General features: G+C 34.4%; 1 protein-coding gene across 3 annotated transcripts in view; it reads left to right on the forward strand.

The window, feature by feature from the left end:
* Positions 1 to 16,353, forward strand: part of KLHL28 (kelch like family member 28) — a 28,324-nt gene extending 11,971 nt beyond the window's left edge. For 2 of the 3 annotated variants that reach the window (XM_037047211.1, XM_037047212.1), the window contains exons 2-5: positions 398 to 1,296; positions 7,620 to 8,063; positions 9,995 to 10,203; positions 12,506 to 16,353. In XM_037047211.1, the coding sequence (XP_036903106.1) occupies positions 398 to 1,296; positions 7,620 to 8,063; positions 9,995 to 10,203; positions 12,506 to 12,669 (1,716 nt within the window). In that variant the 3' untranslated portion in view covers positions 12,670 to 16,353. The remainder of the gene's footprint in view (positions 1 to 397; positions 1,297 to 7,619; positions 8,064 to 9,994; positions 10,204 to 12,505) is intronic. The other variant, XM_037047214.1, reaches the window with a different exon arrangement.
* Positions 16,354 to 18,375: the final 2,022 nt, after the last annotated feature.

The raw sequence follows: 18,375 nt of genomic DNA on the forward strand, positions 1-18,375 counted from the left end.
CCAAATAGCTACTAACATTGTTTCATAACCAGTTTCATTAAGGAAATGTTTTTTCACCTTTGCGTTTTGTTGCAGTCATAGCTCAGACTTGAATGGAATGAAGGTAAACAGGAGGGTTGGCAGGCTTCTGTTCCAGTAGTTCATTGTCAAGAGACCTTTGTGGTTTTAGGCATAACATAAAACCTTTGGACCTCTGTTTCTTAATATCTAGACTAAAAGAGTTGAATTATATGACTGGTAATATCTCTTTTAACTTTAAAAGATTCTATCTGGTATTTAGCATAAACTATTTTAAAAACCAACAAACAACAAATCTTTTTTATTTTGTACTATTAAGAAGAGAAATATTGGCAAGATTATTTTGAATTAACTGTTCATGCTTTTTATTTTTCTGTAGATGGACCACACATCCCCAACCTACATGCTTGCTAACTTAACCCACTTACATTCTGAACAACTTCTACAGGGTCTGAATCTTCTTCGTCAACATCACGAACTCTGTGACATCATTCTTCGAATAGGTGATGTTAAAATCCATGCTCACAAAGTGGTACTTGCCAGCATCAGCCCATACTTCAAAGCTATGTTCACTGGAAACCTTTCTGAGAAAGAGAACAATGAGGTTGAGTTTCAGTGCATTGATGAAACTGCTCTCCAGGCCATTGTGGAATATGCCTACACGGGAACTATTTTTATTTCGCAGGACACAGTTGAATCACTCCTTCCAGCAGCAAACCTACTCCAGATAAAACTTGTCCTGAAAGAATGTTGTGCATTTCTTGAAAGCCAACTTGATCCTGGTAATTGTATTGGAATTTCTCGTTTTGCAGAGACATATGGTTGCCGTGACCTTTACTTGGCAGCCACTAAATACATATGCCAAAATTTTGAAGCTGTTTGCCAGACTGAAGAGTTTTTTGAGCTTACACATGCTGATTTGGATGAAATTGTTTCCAATGACTGTTTGAATGTAGCTACGGAAGAGACTGTTTTTTATGCACTTGAGTCTTGGATCAATTATGATGTACAAGAACGCCAGAAATACTTAGCGCAGCTACTTAACAGTGTGCGATTACCATTGCTGAGTGTTAAGTTTCTCACTAGACTGTATGAAGCAAATCATCTTATTCGTGATGATCGCACTTGTAAACATCTTTTGAATGAAGCTCTAAAGTACCACTTCATGCCTGAACATAGACTCTCTCATCAGACAGTCTTGGTGACGCGACCTCGCTGTGCTCCCAAAGTACTTTGTGCAGTAGGAGGAAAATCTGGACTGTTTGCCTGTTTGGATAGGTAAATAGAGGATTGATGTTAAATATTTTATACTTTTTAAATGCATTTTCCGTGTTTTTAGAATAGTTTGAATTTCTTATTTTTTTATTTGCTTCTCCTTGCTTTTTCTCTTCTTCCTAAACACTTTCCTGGTTGTTTTAATCACATTGTCATCTTTTCTCTACAACTTTCAGCTATTAACACCCACCCCCCACGTGCGCCCCAGTGCATATACTTCATTCTTCTGGTTACTCACTAACTTTTCTCCTACTTCATGTCTTTTTTTCTTTATAAAATCATTTATATCTTTATTTTAGTCACACCAGGTTAGAGAAATTTGAAGCCAGCTGTATCAGAACATGCTAAAGAGAAGAGCTAGGAATCTGATGAGGGAGACGGAGGACGAGATTGGGTTTGTATGAATCCAATTAATTAGAAGAACCACCAAAGAAATAAGAAAAAATAGGAAACTGATAGAAATCGTGGACTTTATGTGCGATTTATGTTCTTTGGTATAAACTTTTTAATGACATTTGTAGAAAAGTTTTCTAATAATTTGGATCTGTCAGATGATTTCTATTAAGAGACAAATAATAAAGTATTTTAGACTTTGTGGCCATATGGTCTCTGTCATAACTACTCAACTTTGCCATGTGTGAAAGAAGCCATAGGTAATACATAAATGAATTAGCATAGCTGGGTTCCAATAAAACTTATTCACAAAAATAGCTGGTGGGCTAAATTTGCCCCATAACCATGGTTTGCCAACCCCTGCTTTAGAGTATACAAATAACTTTTATACATTGAAAATATAGCTGGATGTTATCTGTGCCTTTCCTTTTAATGGAATTGCTTCCTGAAAACTTTTATGTTGGGTATATTTCTTTAATACTTTCTGTTTCTTTCTATTTCCAAGAACTTGATTGATTGCTCTCCCTGCCTCAATGAAGATACTATTGATGTTTTATTGATGTCAACCGGTACATTCTGTACCTTTTAGAAAAGCCTCAGTGTACATTTAATATTATCATTGAAATCAGGCTACGAGTAAAAACATCGGTGTGGTACACTACGTAAATTATTTACTTTTCTCTTTTAAGATTATTTATTTTGGGCCGAGGGGTAGGGAAGAAAAACGAGAGGGGGAGAGCTCTGGCTGGCGCGGCTCGGCATACTGGGGGCCAGCCTGCGGATGGAGAAGTCACTGGTTCAGTTTCCTGGTCTGGCGCATGCTTGGGTGCATGTGTGGGTTGCAGGCGGGGTCCCTGGAAATGCCAGAGGCAACTCACCAGTGTTTCTCTCGCATGACCATGTTTCTCCTTCTCCCTTCTTCTCTCTAAAATAGATAAATAAATGGAATCTTTTGAAAGAGAGGGAGAGAAACATCAATGTGTGAGAGAAATATTGGTGGGTTGCCTCTCGCATACCTCCCATTGAGGACCTGCCCTGCAACCCAGGCATGTACCCTGGCCAGGAATTGAGCTGGTGACCCTTTGGTTTGCAGAGGATACCCAACCCACTGAGCCACACTAGTCAGGGCTGTTTATTCTTCTTAAAGGCATTGATTATTGGCATGAAGTGAATCATATTAGTGAAATGTTATGACGCAATTCCAAATAGGAATTTACATTGTAAAAATTCTTGAACGGTTATCTCTTGGTCTCTTGAGTATTAAAAAATAACCGATTATCAAAGAGTTGTAAGAACTGTTAATATCTGTAAGTCAGTCATCTTTCATCATAGAAGCTATCAGAAGAAAAAAGCGTGATATGATTTATAACTATGAAAAAGTTAGAATCAACCTGAATATTCAGATTAATTCTACAAAATGTATTAAACACCTGTGCATCAGACACTGTGCTAGATAATGGATCTTTAACAAGTTCATAATTTAGTGAAGGGGCAAATATTTAAATAGATAATTGTAATGTATATTTTAATATGGTGATAAAGATAATTCTATGGAAAATATTAAGGAGAAGCATTTATCCCATTTGGGGGATTTAGGGAAGATATTATGGAAAAGTTAATGTCCAAGCTGAGTGTTAAAGGCTAAGCAAGAGCCAAGCAAGAAAACAGTGGGAAGGTCACAGGAAGCACAGAAAGATAAAGTCATATGTTACGGTATAGGCTATGCAGAAAATGAAGAACCATTTGGTATTCCAAAGTATACAACTTTTGCTATCAAGTAGTAGGCCAAGTCAAAGAAGGTTTTTGTGTCCCATGATGACAGAGGATATAGGTGGGTTAAAAAACTATTTTAAGAAGGGGAGTAAAATGATTTTATATCAGATCATTCTTGACTGTTTCATGGAGACATAGCAAGGTGGCCAGGATTAACATCAGAGTGATTAGGAAAGAGGTTATTGTAAAAGTAAGTACAGGCAAGAGGTTATGAGGTCCTAAATTAGGGTAGTAGTTGTAAAGGTAGAGAAGGGGGTTCATTTAAGAAATTTTTGAGAGACCAGATTGATAGGATTTCACTGAACATATAAGAGCTGATAATGAGAGGGCAAATCAAACATGAGTAAGATTTCTTGGTTAGATATTGGATGAATGGTTGATTAGGTTATATAACAAGATAAAGAGAGAATATAGGAGGAGCGACTTAACCGGGGAAGTAATGTGTTTAGTTTTTGAATACTGTGTTTGAATTGCCTATTAAATATCCAAGTGAAGGATATTCTAGTACTAGCTGGATATGATTACAGAGCTCAAAGACAAGGTCAGTTCTGGAAATTGGGTAGTTAGCATATAGTATAACTTCGAATTATAAATTAAAGCCATAACTTCCTGTCACTCAGGAAATTACAAGGAGTTCTGTGCTAGGAACCTGGGACAAAAACCAAATACATTTTTTTATTACACTGTTATTGTATGTCCCTGTATACCACCTAATATAACCTAATTGCCTAACTTGTTTATTTGATTTTGACTTCTTAAATCTGCTTTGTCCTCTAGAACTCACATTCTATTATAAGAAAAACCTGTTTTATCCTTAACTTCTTGTTTGCTCTAATGAAATAAGGCTGAGGCTTAACGAACACTGTTTTTTCTGTCTTAAAACTTTTTTTCCCTTGCCTCATGTATCACAGGTCCTAAAAGTTACTAAGTACTTTTTTTTGTTTTGCTGCTCATAGCCACTTTCAAAATTTCTTTATCTCCCCTCCCTCAAAACCCTCCACACATGTCACGCAAGCCTTTGCCATCAGGCTATGTCATGTCATGCCCCTCCTGTTACCATCTGCTGTTCCTTCAGTAACTTCATTTATTGATGATTTTTATAAGTGGTTGTCTTTCTCATCATTTACATAAATAGTTATTCTTACTGATGTCAACATCTACATAGTATAATCCACAGTTATCCAGCTCCTTTGCCTCTCTCCTTGAACTCACTCCTACCCATCTTTTCTGCCTTACCTCAGGCATCTAGTTTCATGGTCATACCCTCAACTTCGTTATTACCAGTGACTTGAACACTTTGAAGATCTTGGTTTCAGACATTTCACTCTCTGTCCACCACCTCCTTTCTTGCCAGCTTGTTTATTTCAGTACACCCACTGCAGCCATTCTTTGTACCCTTCAAGATCTTTAGTCCTTTGGCCTTCTAATCAGTTAGTCAGATTTCTTGCTCACCAGCCACCACATGTCCTTGCCTTCGCTCTTTACCCAGCTTCGATTCCAGGAACATCGTTGTTATCATTACTTTGAATACACTCATGGCCCTCTTACCAGTCTTTCCTTCCACTGTACTCATCTAGTTAAATTCAGTTTCCCACTTAGGCCGTGGCTGCACCTGAGCAACAGAACGTGGCTGGAGAGACACGTATATCCATCTTAACTGGTCTCACTTGTGGCTCTCAGCACTCCCAGTCACCCCTATGCCTTTCCCTAATTAATGTACTCTTTCACTTCCTTGGAGGACTGTTTTACATCATCTCTTCTCTCCATAAAAACATCCTCACCCTCACTTTCCAACTCTTCAGCTGATGACCTTGTCTCTTAACTCTACTGAGAAGATAGAAGCAATCTGAAGAGAGCTATCTCATTTTTCCATCACCAAATCTACCAACTTATTTCTAAGACCAATCCCTCCACTTATCCATTTATTCACCAGTTTCCACTCCGTCTCTCTATACAAGGACTTTGCTCTTACTGTTATTCTGTCGCTGTTCTGTATTATCACTTTCTCCCACTTTACTGCGTAATAGCCAGCAGCATACAAACATGTTCTAGTTTAAACACCCAGATTAAATTAATCTACCTTTGACTCTTATCGACTTCCTTTGCTCTTCTTTATAGCTGCCTCCTCATGTCTTTCACTCTTTATTGTAAAAGCCTTGGAAAAATTGCCTATACCCACTGTTTTATCTTCCTTATCTCCTATTCTCTCTTGAGCCACTCCAGTCGATATATGTCCCCACCATCTCAGTGAAACTGCTCGCCTTGAGATCAAATAGTTTCCTGATGTATTGTTCTCATTGGAACAAATTCACATTTTAAAAACAAGCAATATAACAAAACTGTATTTAGTTGTTCAGTAACTATTGAATGAACAACTTTCATTGCACTTTGACCATATATGATAAAGAAAATATATTTTTATGCTATGCATTTTGAGCCTGGAACATTGGATACTTTTTCCCAACTTTTTTTTGTAATGAAATATCTATAAATGTAAGAAACCATATATAATATGCATGGTAGATACCCAAGTATCTATTAACCAGCTTAAGAAATAGACTAATAACAATATCTTTGAAGTCTGCTTATGCCCCTCCTAGAAGCTATCTCCTTCCCTCCCCCAGAAGGAATCACTATTCTGGATTTTCTGTGCATTATCCCTTTGCTTTGTGTTATAATTTTGCTGCATCTTATATGTGCCCCAATATATCATTAGGTTTTACTCATTTTTTTGGTTTTACACATTTTATGTAAATGAAGTGTTATATATATTCTTCAGACATGTATTTTTTCATTCAACAGTAAATTTACAAAATTCATCTGTGAGACTGCATGGGGAAGTAGTTCATCAGTTTCATTGTAGTATATGGACATAATATTTTCTACAATGAACACATTAGTTACAAAAATTAATTGAAGTTCCTGAATACACATACAGAAAAGTTCACAAATTCTAAGCTCAAGGCATTACCGCAAAGTGAATATTACAAACCAGATCAAGAAATAGGAAACATGACCAACACCCAGAAACACCCTTGAGCTCCCTCTCTGTCCTCCCCAGAGGTAACCAGTAACCTCATTTTTACCCCAGAGATTGGAAATGTGTTTGAGCTTCATATAAATGGAACTACCCATATTTTGCTGTGTGTAATGTGCACTTCTTTGCCCAAATTTTTGAGGGAAAAATAAGAATGTGTGTTATACATGGAGAGTACTAAGTCTGTATCTGTATGAATGGTTTTAATTCTTTTATTTATGCTTATGCATTAAAAGTATAACTGTAGAAAGTGATAATGATATCTGTATGCAAAATAATACCCTGAAATACAGTAATCAATTTTGTTTCTAAATATAAATAAGTAAAAAATTAAAAGATCTTTTTTTCTGAAAGTTTGGGTCAAAATTATACACGGGGGTGCACTGTACATGGAAAAATACAGTATATAGAACATATTCTTTTGAATTTGTCTTTTTTCTCTCAATATTATATGTATAAGTTTCATCCCTGTTGTGTGTAGTTATAATTTCTTCATTTTCATTGCTGTGTGGTATTCTCTTATGACATACCACAATTTCACCATTTTTTGGTTGATGAACATTTGGCACATTTAAAAACATCTAGTTTTTTAAACTATTACAAGTAATGTTTCCGTGAACATCCTTGTACATATACATATGTGTACATTTCTTTTGTGAACATGTCTAAGAATGGAATTGCTCAGTCGTAGGATGGATATACCATCTCATTTTCCCTTCTCCTTTAGATGGATGATTGTCGTGCCGCTATGAACATTTCTGTGTGTGTGCTCGGTACAGAACTGACTGTAATAGGCACTCAATAGAATACATGCAGAAATGCTACTGCTCCATTAGAATGTGTGTGTATCTTCACTTTTACCAGATGGTGTGAGATTGTTTTCCAGAGTAGCTTTATCAGCTTTATCACTGTCACTAACAAAGTACTCATTCCTTGTTCCACATTCTTGCCAATAGTTATTAGCTATTATCTGACTTTAAATTTTTCCCAGTCTGGAAAGTGTGTTGTGGTTTATTGTGGTTTATAATTTCATGTCCCTGATTACTAGTGAAAAGAAACATTTTTACTTGTTTATGGACCATGTTGATTTTTAAAATTTAATTTTTTTCTGCTTATTCTTTAGTGTGGAGATGTACTTTCCTCAGAATGACTCCTGGATTGGTTTGGCACCCTTAAACATGCCTCGCCATGAATTTGGAATATGCGTTTTAGACCAAAAGGTGTATGTTATAGGTGGTATTGAAACTGATGTGCGTCCAGATTTCACTGTTAGAACACATGAAAATTCAGTGGAGTGCTGGAATCCTGACACAAATACCTGGACCTCTCTGGAGAGGATGAATGAGCACCGAAGCACCCTTGGAGTGGTAGTGCTTGCAGGAGAGCTTTATGCTTTGGGTGGTTATGATGGACAGTCTTACTTACAATCTGTGGAGAAGTACATTCCCAAATTAAGGAAATGGGAACCTGTGGCACCCATGACGACAACACGAAGTTGTTTTGCCGCAGCTGTGCTGGATGGAATGATATATGCTATTGGTGGGTATGGTCCTGCCCACATGAACAGGTACTTAACTTAAGCTGTACATTTTTAAAGTATTGTTAACAGTGATCTCTGGTTTTTAAACAATTCTTGTGTATAAATTAACTTCTCTTTTTTAATTTTTAAAGTGTATAATATTAATAGACATTTTGAAAATTTGATCTGCTCCCTGATTATGACTCTAATTGTTTTACTTGGGGATTTAGTACAAACCTAAGATTCAGTGCCTCTTACTATATTTTACTTTTCATTCAATCAGTATAAATGGGTAGATTTTAAAATTCAAAAATTTGAAAATAAGATGAAGTTAGACAACTTTAGATTTGGGGTGTGTGTGTGTGATAGATTTGTTATTGCATTACCTAGTAGAATAAAAACTTGAAAAATGTAATTTCTATATGCTTATACAATATTATAATGCATCATATAAACTTAGAGCCTTATTTAAATACTTCTTTCTGTGTTCTTACTCTATAATCAGGTATTATGTGATGCTGTTATGCTGCATGCTGAATTTGAGGTTTCTGCGCTTTATATTATCCTGTCCATAAAGGAGAAAAATATGTCAGAAAAATAAAAGCATAAAGTGACTGCTTATATAGAAAATTATTCGTAATTCTGAACCTTTGTTGAAAACTGATGTGCCAGACATTTTATCTCTAATACTAATTAAAATGGTACATGGTTTATTATGAGCATTTTAATGAAAGAATACATTGTGATTTGTTAACTGAGAAAGTAATGGCACAACAGCATCTCATCTGTAAATACTTTGGTGTAAGCTAAGATATTTCCTTTTTTCTGTTCTCTTAGTTGAAGGAAAAATATTTGGGTCCCAGGCATACATTTCTATTATTTGAGAAGTTGCTGACAGAAATTTATAGGATGAAAGGTTAAGTATTTTAGTTTTGAGATAATGCTCTTGAAATTTAGGTTTTTGCTACAATTCATTGCCAACTCTTGTCCAGTGTTTTGCTCTAATGGTTTTTATCCTGGTGACCTTTCAGAAACAGTTGTGGTTTAGTCTATATCCCAGTCTAGTCTACTCTCTTATCTCTGTTCAGAACTCCAGAATTATGTCACTGACTCTCAGATGCTTTAGGATTTTTTTGAGAAGTTATGTTAAGACCAGAACAAACTCAACAAGCTTGCCTTTGTGCCCCTTCTAGGAAAAGCATAGGCTAAAAGGGCTTCTGGTATTTTCTAGAGAAACTTTCTTGGAAATTCTGATTTGATCTGGATTTAAATGAGATAGCTTGGAAATGCCAAGTATTCTCTGGAATGCAGATTTGACTTAAATCCCTGAATTCTCCTAAATCACTCTGAGATTATTATCATTAGCTAGTTCATGTTATGAAGTCTGCGGTATTTGCTTTGTAATAAACCACCATGAATTCTCCTGTATGAAAATAAAACGTCTTCTTTCCTTCTCTCCCCTTTTCCTTAGCTGTGTAGAAGACTTAGTGTCCTTAGAGTGCATCTATGTTCAGTTGGGTGATTTTCAAAGTCCTTTTCCATGCATACTTATTTACTTTATTCTTATATGCATTCTTTGAGGTTGTATTATTGCGATTTTTGTAGGTGAGACAAAATGACTTAACCAGGGTTACACATAGCCAAAATGGTAAGGCTAGGGTTTCTTCAGCTCTAGATATGCCTCATTAGCACTTCAACCCAGTTCTCTGACTCCAGAAGTTCTATAACCTTAATATACTTTGCTGCTTACACAATATATAATGGGATAGCATACAGCTATTTTTGTACGTGGTCCACAAGGTAATCTTTTATCCCTGCAATCTCACTAGCAAAATCTAAACATTTGGAACAGACTACTCTGTTTTTTATCTGACTGTTTATTTAACTTTTAAGAGTTCAAATGGTGGGGTTTACTTTTGCTTTAGTAGGGAGAATGACACAGACTATGTGGATTAATTTTCTTCTGTGAATATTTGCAGTGTGGAACGTTATGATCCAAGTAAGGACTCCTGGGAGATGGTTGCATCTATGGCAGATAAAAGGATTCACTTTGGTGTGGGTGTCATGCTGGGCTTTATTTTTGTGGTAGGTGGACATAATGGTGTCTCACATTTGTCAAGTATTGAAAGATATGACCCTCATCAAAATCAGTGGACTCTGTGTAGACCAATGAAAGAACCCAGAACAGGTAATAATAACTTACTAATTTGTAACATATAGGACAATGTTTTTTATAGTGATGGAATATAATAGTAAACAGTATTACTTGTTCAGGGGTAAAAAACTTTGAGGTAAACTGGAGGCAACTAGATGAGACAAAACTGCATAGATGTCTTTACTGTGGTTTTACTATGCCAGTGCACATATTATAATTTTGAGAAATGCTGGTAATACAATGTATCTTATAGAAGCTCTTCTTGTCCATTTAACAAACGTCATCTTTCTGTATTTACACACACACACACACACACACACACAATCCTCAGATGTTCCGTTTTGCTGCTCACTTTCAAATGTTCTCTCCTGCTCAGGGGTTATAGCTGGTTAAGAAAAAGTTGGATTTCAGGTTACCTAGAGAAAAACAAACACATCAAGGAAAAGAAGAAATTATCTTTGAGCCCAACTGAAATCACATTATTTTAAGGGGAAAGTTTTAGCCCTGGCTGGTGTAGCTCAGTGGATTGAGTGCGGGCCTGCGAACCAGACTATTGCGGTTCGATTCCCAGTCAGGGCACATGCCTGGGTTGCAGGCCAGTTTCTGGCAGGGGCCAGTTCTCTGCAGGGGATGCACGAGAAGCAACCATACATTGATGTTTCCTTCCTCTCTCCTTCCCTTCCCCTCTAAAGATAAATAAATAAAATATTTTTTAAAAAGTTTTAAATTATTGTGGAATACTTTAGGATATTCTTTGAATTTGTGACGTAAGAAGCTCATGAAACATAAACTTGCAAAGAACACTGAAAGGACAAAATGGAATGAACTATTTCAGTTGTTTACTATAATTAGTTTCCATGGTGTTATTGGGAGAGAAAGCCATAAAAAATTGAGAATGTAAAAAAATTTAGGCAGTCTTGTTCTTTTTAGAACTATGACATATAAAGTAGACTTTTTAGAGAAGAAACTGTGTAGCTCAGCTATTTTAAATATTTCAATATATAGGTTTCCCCTGCTACTTGAAAATAGAGTGTTCCTATGACACCTTTCAGTAAGCCAAAATGGTTAAAACCTAGAAGCAATTATGTTAGGACATATCTTTTTAATGGGTGCGCAGAGTAAATTGATATAAAGCACAGGTGCTCACGGACACAGGTCAGAGCTCTGGCGGCTCGATGCTGAGCTACTGAGTGTGGTTCCCAGGGAAGGAGATGGGCAGTGCCGCTCTTGCCACGTAGGGTGCACGCTGCCTCTATACCTGCTCGCTGCAAAACAAATGCCGAACCGTTTTTTGTAAAAAACAAAAATCTTCAGATTTTTTTGGTTAGTGAACCATGCACAGTTGACCCATGAACAGCATTAGTTTGAACTGCTCAAGTCCACTTACATAGGGATTTTTTTTCAATACTGTAAATATATTTTCTGTATCTTAGGATTTTCTTACATTTTTTTCTCTAGCTTGCTTTCCTGTCAGAATATGGTATATAATATATGTAGTTATAAAATATGGGTTAATTAACCATACGGGTATATATTATTGGTAAAACTTATAGTCGACAGTAGGCTATTAAGTTTTTGCAGTCAGTTCTGCTTGAATTTTTGGTTGTGCTGGTGTTGGTGTCCTCAGCCCCTGCATTGTTCAGGGGTCAACTATACTAAGGTGGGTGGGTTTTTTATAAAAGCAAAATGGTGTAATGTGAACTTCTGAAAAGAAGGAGATACTTGTATTTGAAAACCTGGTAAAAACAAATGATTTCTTGAAAAATATATGTAAATATGAATTGAGAAGAAAGCTTATGGAAGAATATATAGTACATTCTTTTTTCATGTTCATTCTCCTTCATTAAAAACATTGCATTATAAACATTTTGATTCATAAATAATCAATGTGGGCAGTGCATTTTACTACATTCTTTTTTTTTACTTACCCAAGCCTTTATTTAAAAAGTATCTGCCATATGCACAATCCCATGCAAACTATTAAAAGAAGGCAGAGATGAATTTTAAAAATAGTGCCCACTCTCAAGGAGTTCATAAACTAATGATAGTGACAAATAGTTTAACAGAAACTGTAGGAAAGGAATTGCTGCATTTTTAATACTAGTTTCCTGTGGAGGAGGGGAGAGAGAGAGTAGGATTGGAGAGCAAAAGTGAAGAAAGACTTCAGCTCTTACCTTACTTTTGTATACAGGGATATTACTGTATTGTTTGTGTGATTAATAGATTATTAATGTGCATTTTAAGAAGACATTAAGATACTAGTTAACTTATTTTTAGTGAGAAGTTTACTGGATGGTTAACATGTTTTTTCTCCATTTTCACTCACCTCTTCTAGGAGTTGGTGCTGCGGTAATTGATAACTACCTTTATGTAGTCGGTGGTCACTCAGGGTCTTCCTATCTGAACACCGTGCAGAAATATGACCCTATCTCAGATACATGGCTGGATTCAGCTGGCATGATATACTGTCGCTGCAATTTTGGATTAACTGCACTTTGACAAGTGTGGCCTCATGGAAATAGGTGATGAACCTCATGTCGCATGAAAGGATGCCCAGTTTTCTAAAACCCCAAAGCTGCATTGCTTTCTTTTTAACTTGAAATGACATGAAGACTCCAAGTTTTGTTGGTACTTTGAACTGACAAGTAGCTTTGGTTGCTCTTGATTACACAGTGAATTGATAATCAAAAAAAGGAAAGATCTTGCTAATTGAATTGTGCACTTTCCCCCTGCTAATACTAGGATAAAGTAGTTTTATGTTTGTAAGTGTACATGTGGGGAAAAACTTATTTTTTTTTTTTAAGTTTTAGCTCTCTTCCTCGGATGTGTACCATGATTTACTAGGATAAATGATGTTTGGATGCTAGACTGTAGTAAATGACTGGATAGAGTGCTGATACTGTCTGTTGGGTATAAATTCATATGCTTTACACTTTAAATAAAGGGCTGCTTTTGGGGGTACTTTTAAGGGGTGTAAATTATATGCCATAGTGACTCACCCGGACATTATTTTTTGCTAAGTGGCTTTAGGACTGAGAGCATAATAACTGCAAGACAAATGCTTTTAGTATCATGATATTTGGGGGCCTATTTAAAGAAGTCATATTTACTGTTTATATCTTTTTTATATGGGCAGATTAATGCTAAATGAATTTACTTAGCCATCTATGCTATGCTAAGCATGGATAGAGTTAAGCATATCAGTTTAATTTTTTAGTAGTACAGCAAGCTTCCCAATGTTGATGTAAATATTTGACATATGTTTAGTATCATCCTTGATGCATATTAGTTTTTCATACATCCTTATAATAATTTGAGTTTTTTAAGACATTTGTTTGCTTTTTCAAGCATTCTGATATAAAAATGGTGCTAACTGTAGGAACTATAATGAAGCTATAACAATGTTTTTTTGGATGTTCAGTATGAGATATGCATGACATGTTTTGATAGTATTTTTCATTTTTACTGGCTTGATTTATTGGTACTTATTAAAAATGATAGTGAATATACTAATGATAGCATCCAAAAATTATATAAATACCCATGTTCTGCTTTCCATAGTGACTTAAAGAAAGACACATTTTGATCTTTCTTCCTATGCTAAATATTACGTGTCCTTCTTAAAACTAGGAATATATGCATTAACTTTAAAGCACTGGGCAGTTATGCATTACTCTGCATTTCTTAGGTAACTGAATATTTTAAAGTTATTGAGGAAAACTGGAACTTAGTGTTTACTTGAGTAATGGTTCTAAATTTGGTCCTATTTTGACTAAAGAAGTGCTCTTTTAAAGCAAAATTGTTTGTTATTGCCAAGTGACAGCTTATTTAAAAGAAGTGGTTGGCTCATTTTGTTTTAAGCATGTTTTAGTGAATGTCTATTAGTCTTGAACACATAACCTTGCATTTTATCCGGATTGTTGGTACTTTTATTTTTGGTACAATAGTCATTTTATTTTATTTTCCTTTTTTTTTTTTTTACCTGCCCACTATCTCTTTACAGTCTCTGTAAAACCAGTGTATATTTGTAAGAAAATTTCATACTTCATTCTTAAGTGCCATAATGTTTTAAACTATTGTTAAGAAGCCATTCTTAATTATAAAAATGTAAGTTCGTCTGTTAGCATATGTGTTATTTCTTAAAAACTGTAGCTGGGCAATTTGCTGTTTTCCTTGTTCTTCCATAAACTGCCAGTTGTAGATTTAAACATATATTACTAAACTATGTAAAAATCACCTTTAAACATTAGTATCATGCTTTGTGAATATTTGCACAAATTATAAAACCTTGCAAGTGACTTTTAGTCTCTTCTAATTAAGAATTCAACAGGAGCTACTAGTAAACTTGATAGGCTGAGAATTTTCTATGTTGCTTGTTTAAAAAATCAATGATATATAGCAATAACTTTTTAATTGATTTTAATAAACTTAATGAATAGAACAAGGTGCACTATTGTGATTGGCCTAGACTTTATTTAAAGAAAAGCAGTTTAAAATAGATTTTATCACATACATAAATGTCCCAACTTGATTTTCTTTGTATTTATGTCAATAAGCTTGTTAAATATATCCTGTTGTTCTATTTTTAATCCTTTGTCCCCAGAAGGGAATTTGAAAGACTACAAAATTATTTTAATTATAAACAGAGCGACACTATATATTTTATTTTAATAGTATTTTACTCTGTATCATTGCCACTACCAAATTAGTATAAAATATATACTTCATTTGATAAATTAGATCAAAGGCATTCATTGCTTTGGAAAAATCTGAATTTGATGTTGAAGAAGACTGAATGTGAAACATTTTGGGCAATAATAGGAATCATGTACCAGAGAACAAATTGTGAAAACCTGTAAAAGGAAGAGAAAAAACCCCAAATTTAACAATATTTATTTCAGGTTTGCCAAACCTACTGTACTACTGTTCACAACAACTGGAATTATTAATGTGACCTGACAATTAATAACTTTACAACAGGGCTTTTTTGTACAGATTTTTGAGAAGTTTATTTATGAATACTCTGCTGACAAATTGTGAATTTAAAGCAACATGTGTCTTATGTTAAAAAGGATAAAGGTATTTGATTATAAATTCCCAGGGTTAAATATCAGTATATTAGAAATCAACAGGAGACAGTTAAGGTTGCCCCAAAAATTTTGAAAAAAATTTTGACAGCGATAACTTGTCTAAATCACTTGGAAGATAATTAATTGCCTTTTATAATTATTTTACAAAGACTTAACCATTTAGGAATGTTTGGCTATTTAGTATTTGTTGAGTATAGTAATAGAACTTAAGTGCTTTTTAATGTAGCCCAAAGGATATTTATGTAAGTTCTACTTGTTATTGCTAATATTGTTTTAGATATGAATGAATATATAATTATAGGGAGTGATATCAAGTATTAGGAAAACATTAGGTTTGAAAATTATTTTGATAATTTGACAAATATGGAGGGTCTACTACATGTATGAGATATTGTAATAGATACTATAGAGGCTAGAAATGTAAATAAGTTTTTCACTCAATAAAATATAGTGAGGGAGACCTGTACCCAAAGAACTGTTATGGTAAAGTGTGAATCTAATTCTTAATCTCCACCATCATAAGAAGTAATTAGAGACCCAATTTATGTATAAACATTTGTGTCCTTTAATGTTCACTTAGGTTTTATTGGCATGAAAGAGAATTATTTTAAAAACCCAATGTCTGTAGAAATTCAAATTTCCTGGAACTTGATAATATATTTTCTAGTAGAAAAACAAAATTATAGAAGCTTTAAAAAATACTAGCTATGTTATCAAGGCTCTGGCCGACATTGAAGGAAATACATGTACATACAGTGCTCTGTTTGTTTTGTGTTTTGGTGTTGAACTTCTGGTATTGCCACCTAAGTGCTCATTTTTAGGAAAATCAGATTCTAGAGTAAATATACTGCTTAAAGTTTAATGAACATTTGATAACCTCTATAACCTCTGTAGTCTAAAAGTTAAGAAATTACAAGATGTCACAAGTCAAGTTAACATCAAGTTCTACTTTTTAACCCATTTTTTCCTTTGTGAAATGGCACTTTAAATCAGACATGTTTTAATTATTCTGTGGCTGGATATATATTGGATTTTCACTTCCAGTATATTGATTCAGTGTTGATATACATTTGAAAAGAGTCAAGAATACAGTTAAGTTTAAATACTATAGGTTTGTAAGTTATTGGTATGAATATGGAGTTAAATAAAAATCCAGTTCTCTGCACAGAGAAAAATTGTTATCCATATGTTTTTTTATGCCTATTTAACTTAAGATAATTAATTGTTATTTTTGTCATTACCATGTGTAGGTCCCATTTATTTTAAAATACCAAGCAAAAAGTTCCAAGTTTGCCTTAAGATACAAATGAAATTAAAGAACTGGATAATAATGCCTATATTTTTGCCTTATGAATTGTGCTGTATCATAAACCAGAGATGGTTCTGATTTTAACAGGATTCTGAAATTTTGTAGATGCAGAGTACAAATATATGTACTCTCTTGAAAAGAATGTGATCTAGTTGTGGATTATGTTAATATTTAAATGTTTCTGTATCTGTACTTTACCTCTGAATATGTATCTTTTTAGCATCAGGGTTTCATTTTATTTTTGTTTACATAGGAAAGTGACATTTAACTTGTTGGAAGTTGTATTTTGTTTTTTATTTTAAAAATTCTTTGTACGTACTATTGTGGTAATGCTCTGTGATGACTATGGTTACATTTCATTTAATGTGAAATGTTTAGAATAAATTTGAAAAACATGACTTTGTGTCAGTTGTAAACTAACCTAAGCTAACTTAGCATGCTCAAATTTTAGGTTCTTGGTAGACATTTGGTAGCCACAAAAGTTGAGGTGGATGTAGAATAACCACACATTCACACACTTATTAAAGAAACATTTATTAGCAGCACAGGCATAAGAGTTCAGCGGCTAAGTTTAATGCAGCTCCGGCTTTCTTATCCTTTAGATTCTGTAACCACTCTTATAAGAAAGGTTTATTGGAGGCAGACAAGGTAACTTCCAGAGAATTTTTTTACCCTTTGGGCGCATCAGGTAACCAGCCACTCTCCTAAAGGGAAGAGCTATAAACAAGAAATTGAGCTCCAGGTGCCATCTTTAAGGAAGTTGTAAACCACAGGCTTGAATGGATTCAGATAACCTGTCCATGCAAGGATTGGAAATGTCTCATATTTTTAGATACTCTCGAAAAGGGACTTTTGGTTTAATTCTTGATTTGTAATGGGTTTTTTTCCCCCTTAACCTGAAAATCATGGTATCTATCAACATTCACACAATTACCTATTTGATTTATTTTAATTATACTTTTAGTTTTGAAATAACAACATGATGTAAATATAATGAATGCAGTTAAGATGCCTTCGTAATTCTTTTTTTTTTTGACCTTAGAATATATTCCACAAGGATAAACAATAAAACACCACTGGTTTTAGAGTCAAATAAAGTAAAATTTTTACTTGGTTAAAGCATAACTGCTTTACATTTACTGTATACTTAGGTTATTTTAATGTTTTCATTTCTACGGATATGTTTTTAATTTTATTTATTTTTATTTATTATTATTTTTGTAATATGTTATTTATTTATCTTTAGAGGGGAAGGGAAGGAGAGAGAGAGAAATATCAATGTATGGTTGCCTCTCGTGCGTCTCCTAGTGGGAACTGGCCTGCAACCGAGGCATGTGCCCTAACTGGGAATTGAACCTCGATCCTTTGGTTTGCAGGCCTGCGCTCAATCCACTGAGCTACACCAGCCAGGCTTAATTTTATTTTTTATGTGATATAAAATATTTACCTGACTCCAATGTTGAAACTCTATGAGAAGATGGATTCACAAAGTGTTTGTCTGCATTTCCATCTCTTACACTATGTTCATTTGTATTCCCCTGGAGGTAGTCATATTTATTAGATATTGGTTCCATTGTTTCATTTTGAAAATATGAGTACACCACCTTCCTTTCCCATTACCTTACAAAACAGCATACTCTAAAAACAGTTTTAAACTTTTTTCTATATATTCAGAGGATTATTCCACATCGATATATTGAATTAAATTCTTATTTTCTGCAGTTATGTGGTACCATACTGTGTGGATATACCATATGGCTTTTAAGTAGTCTGTTGATGGATATTTAGGTTGTTTTCAGACTTTTT

This window comes from Sturnira hondurensis, unplaced genomic scaffold, assembly GCF_014824575.4.
Source record: "Sturnira hondurensis isolate 20B ecotype Veracruz unplaced genomic scaffold, ASM1482457v3 Scaffold0005329, whole genome shotgun sequence".
Classification (NCBI taxonomy): domain Eukaryota; kingdom Metazoa; phylum Chordata; class Mammalia; order Chiroptera; family Phyllostomidae; genus Sturnira; species Sturnira hondurensis.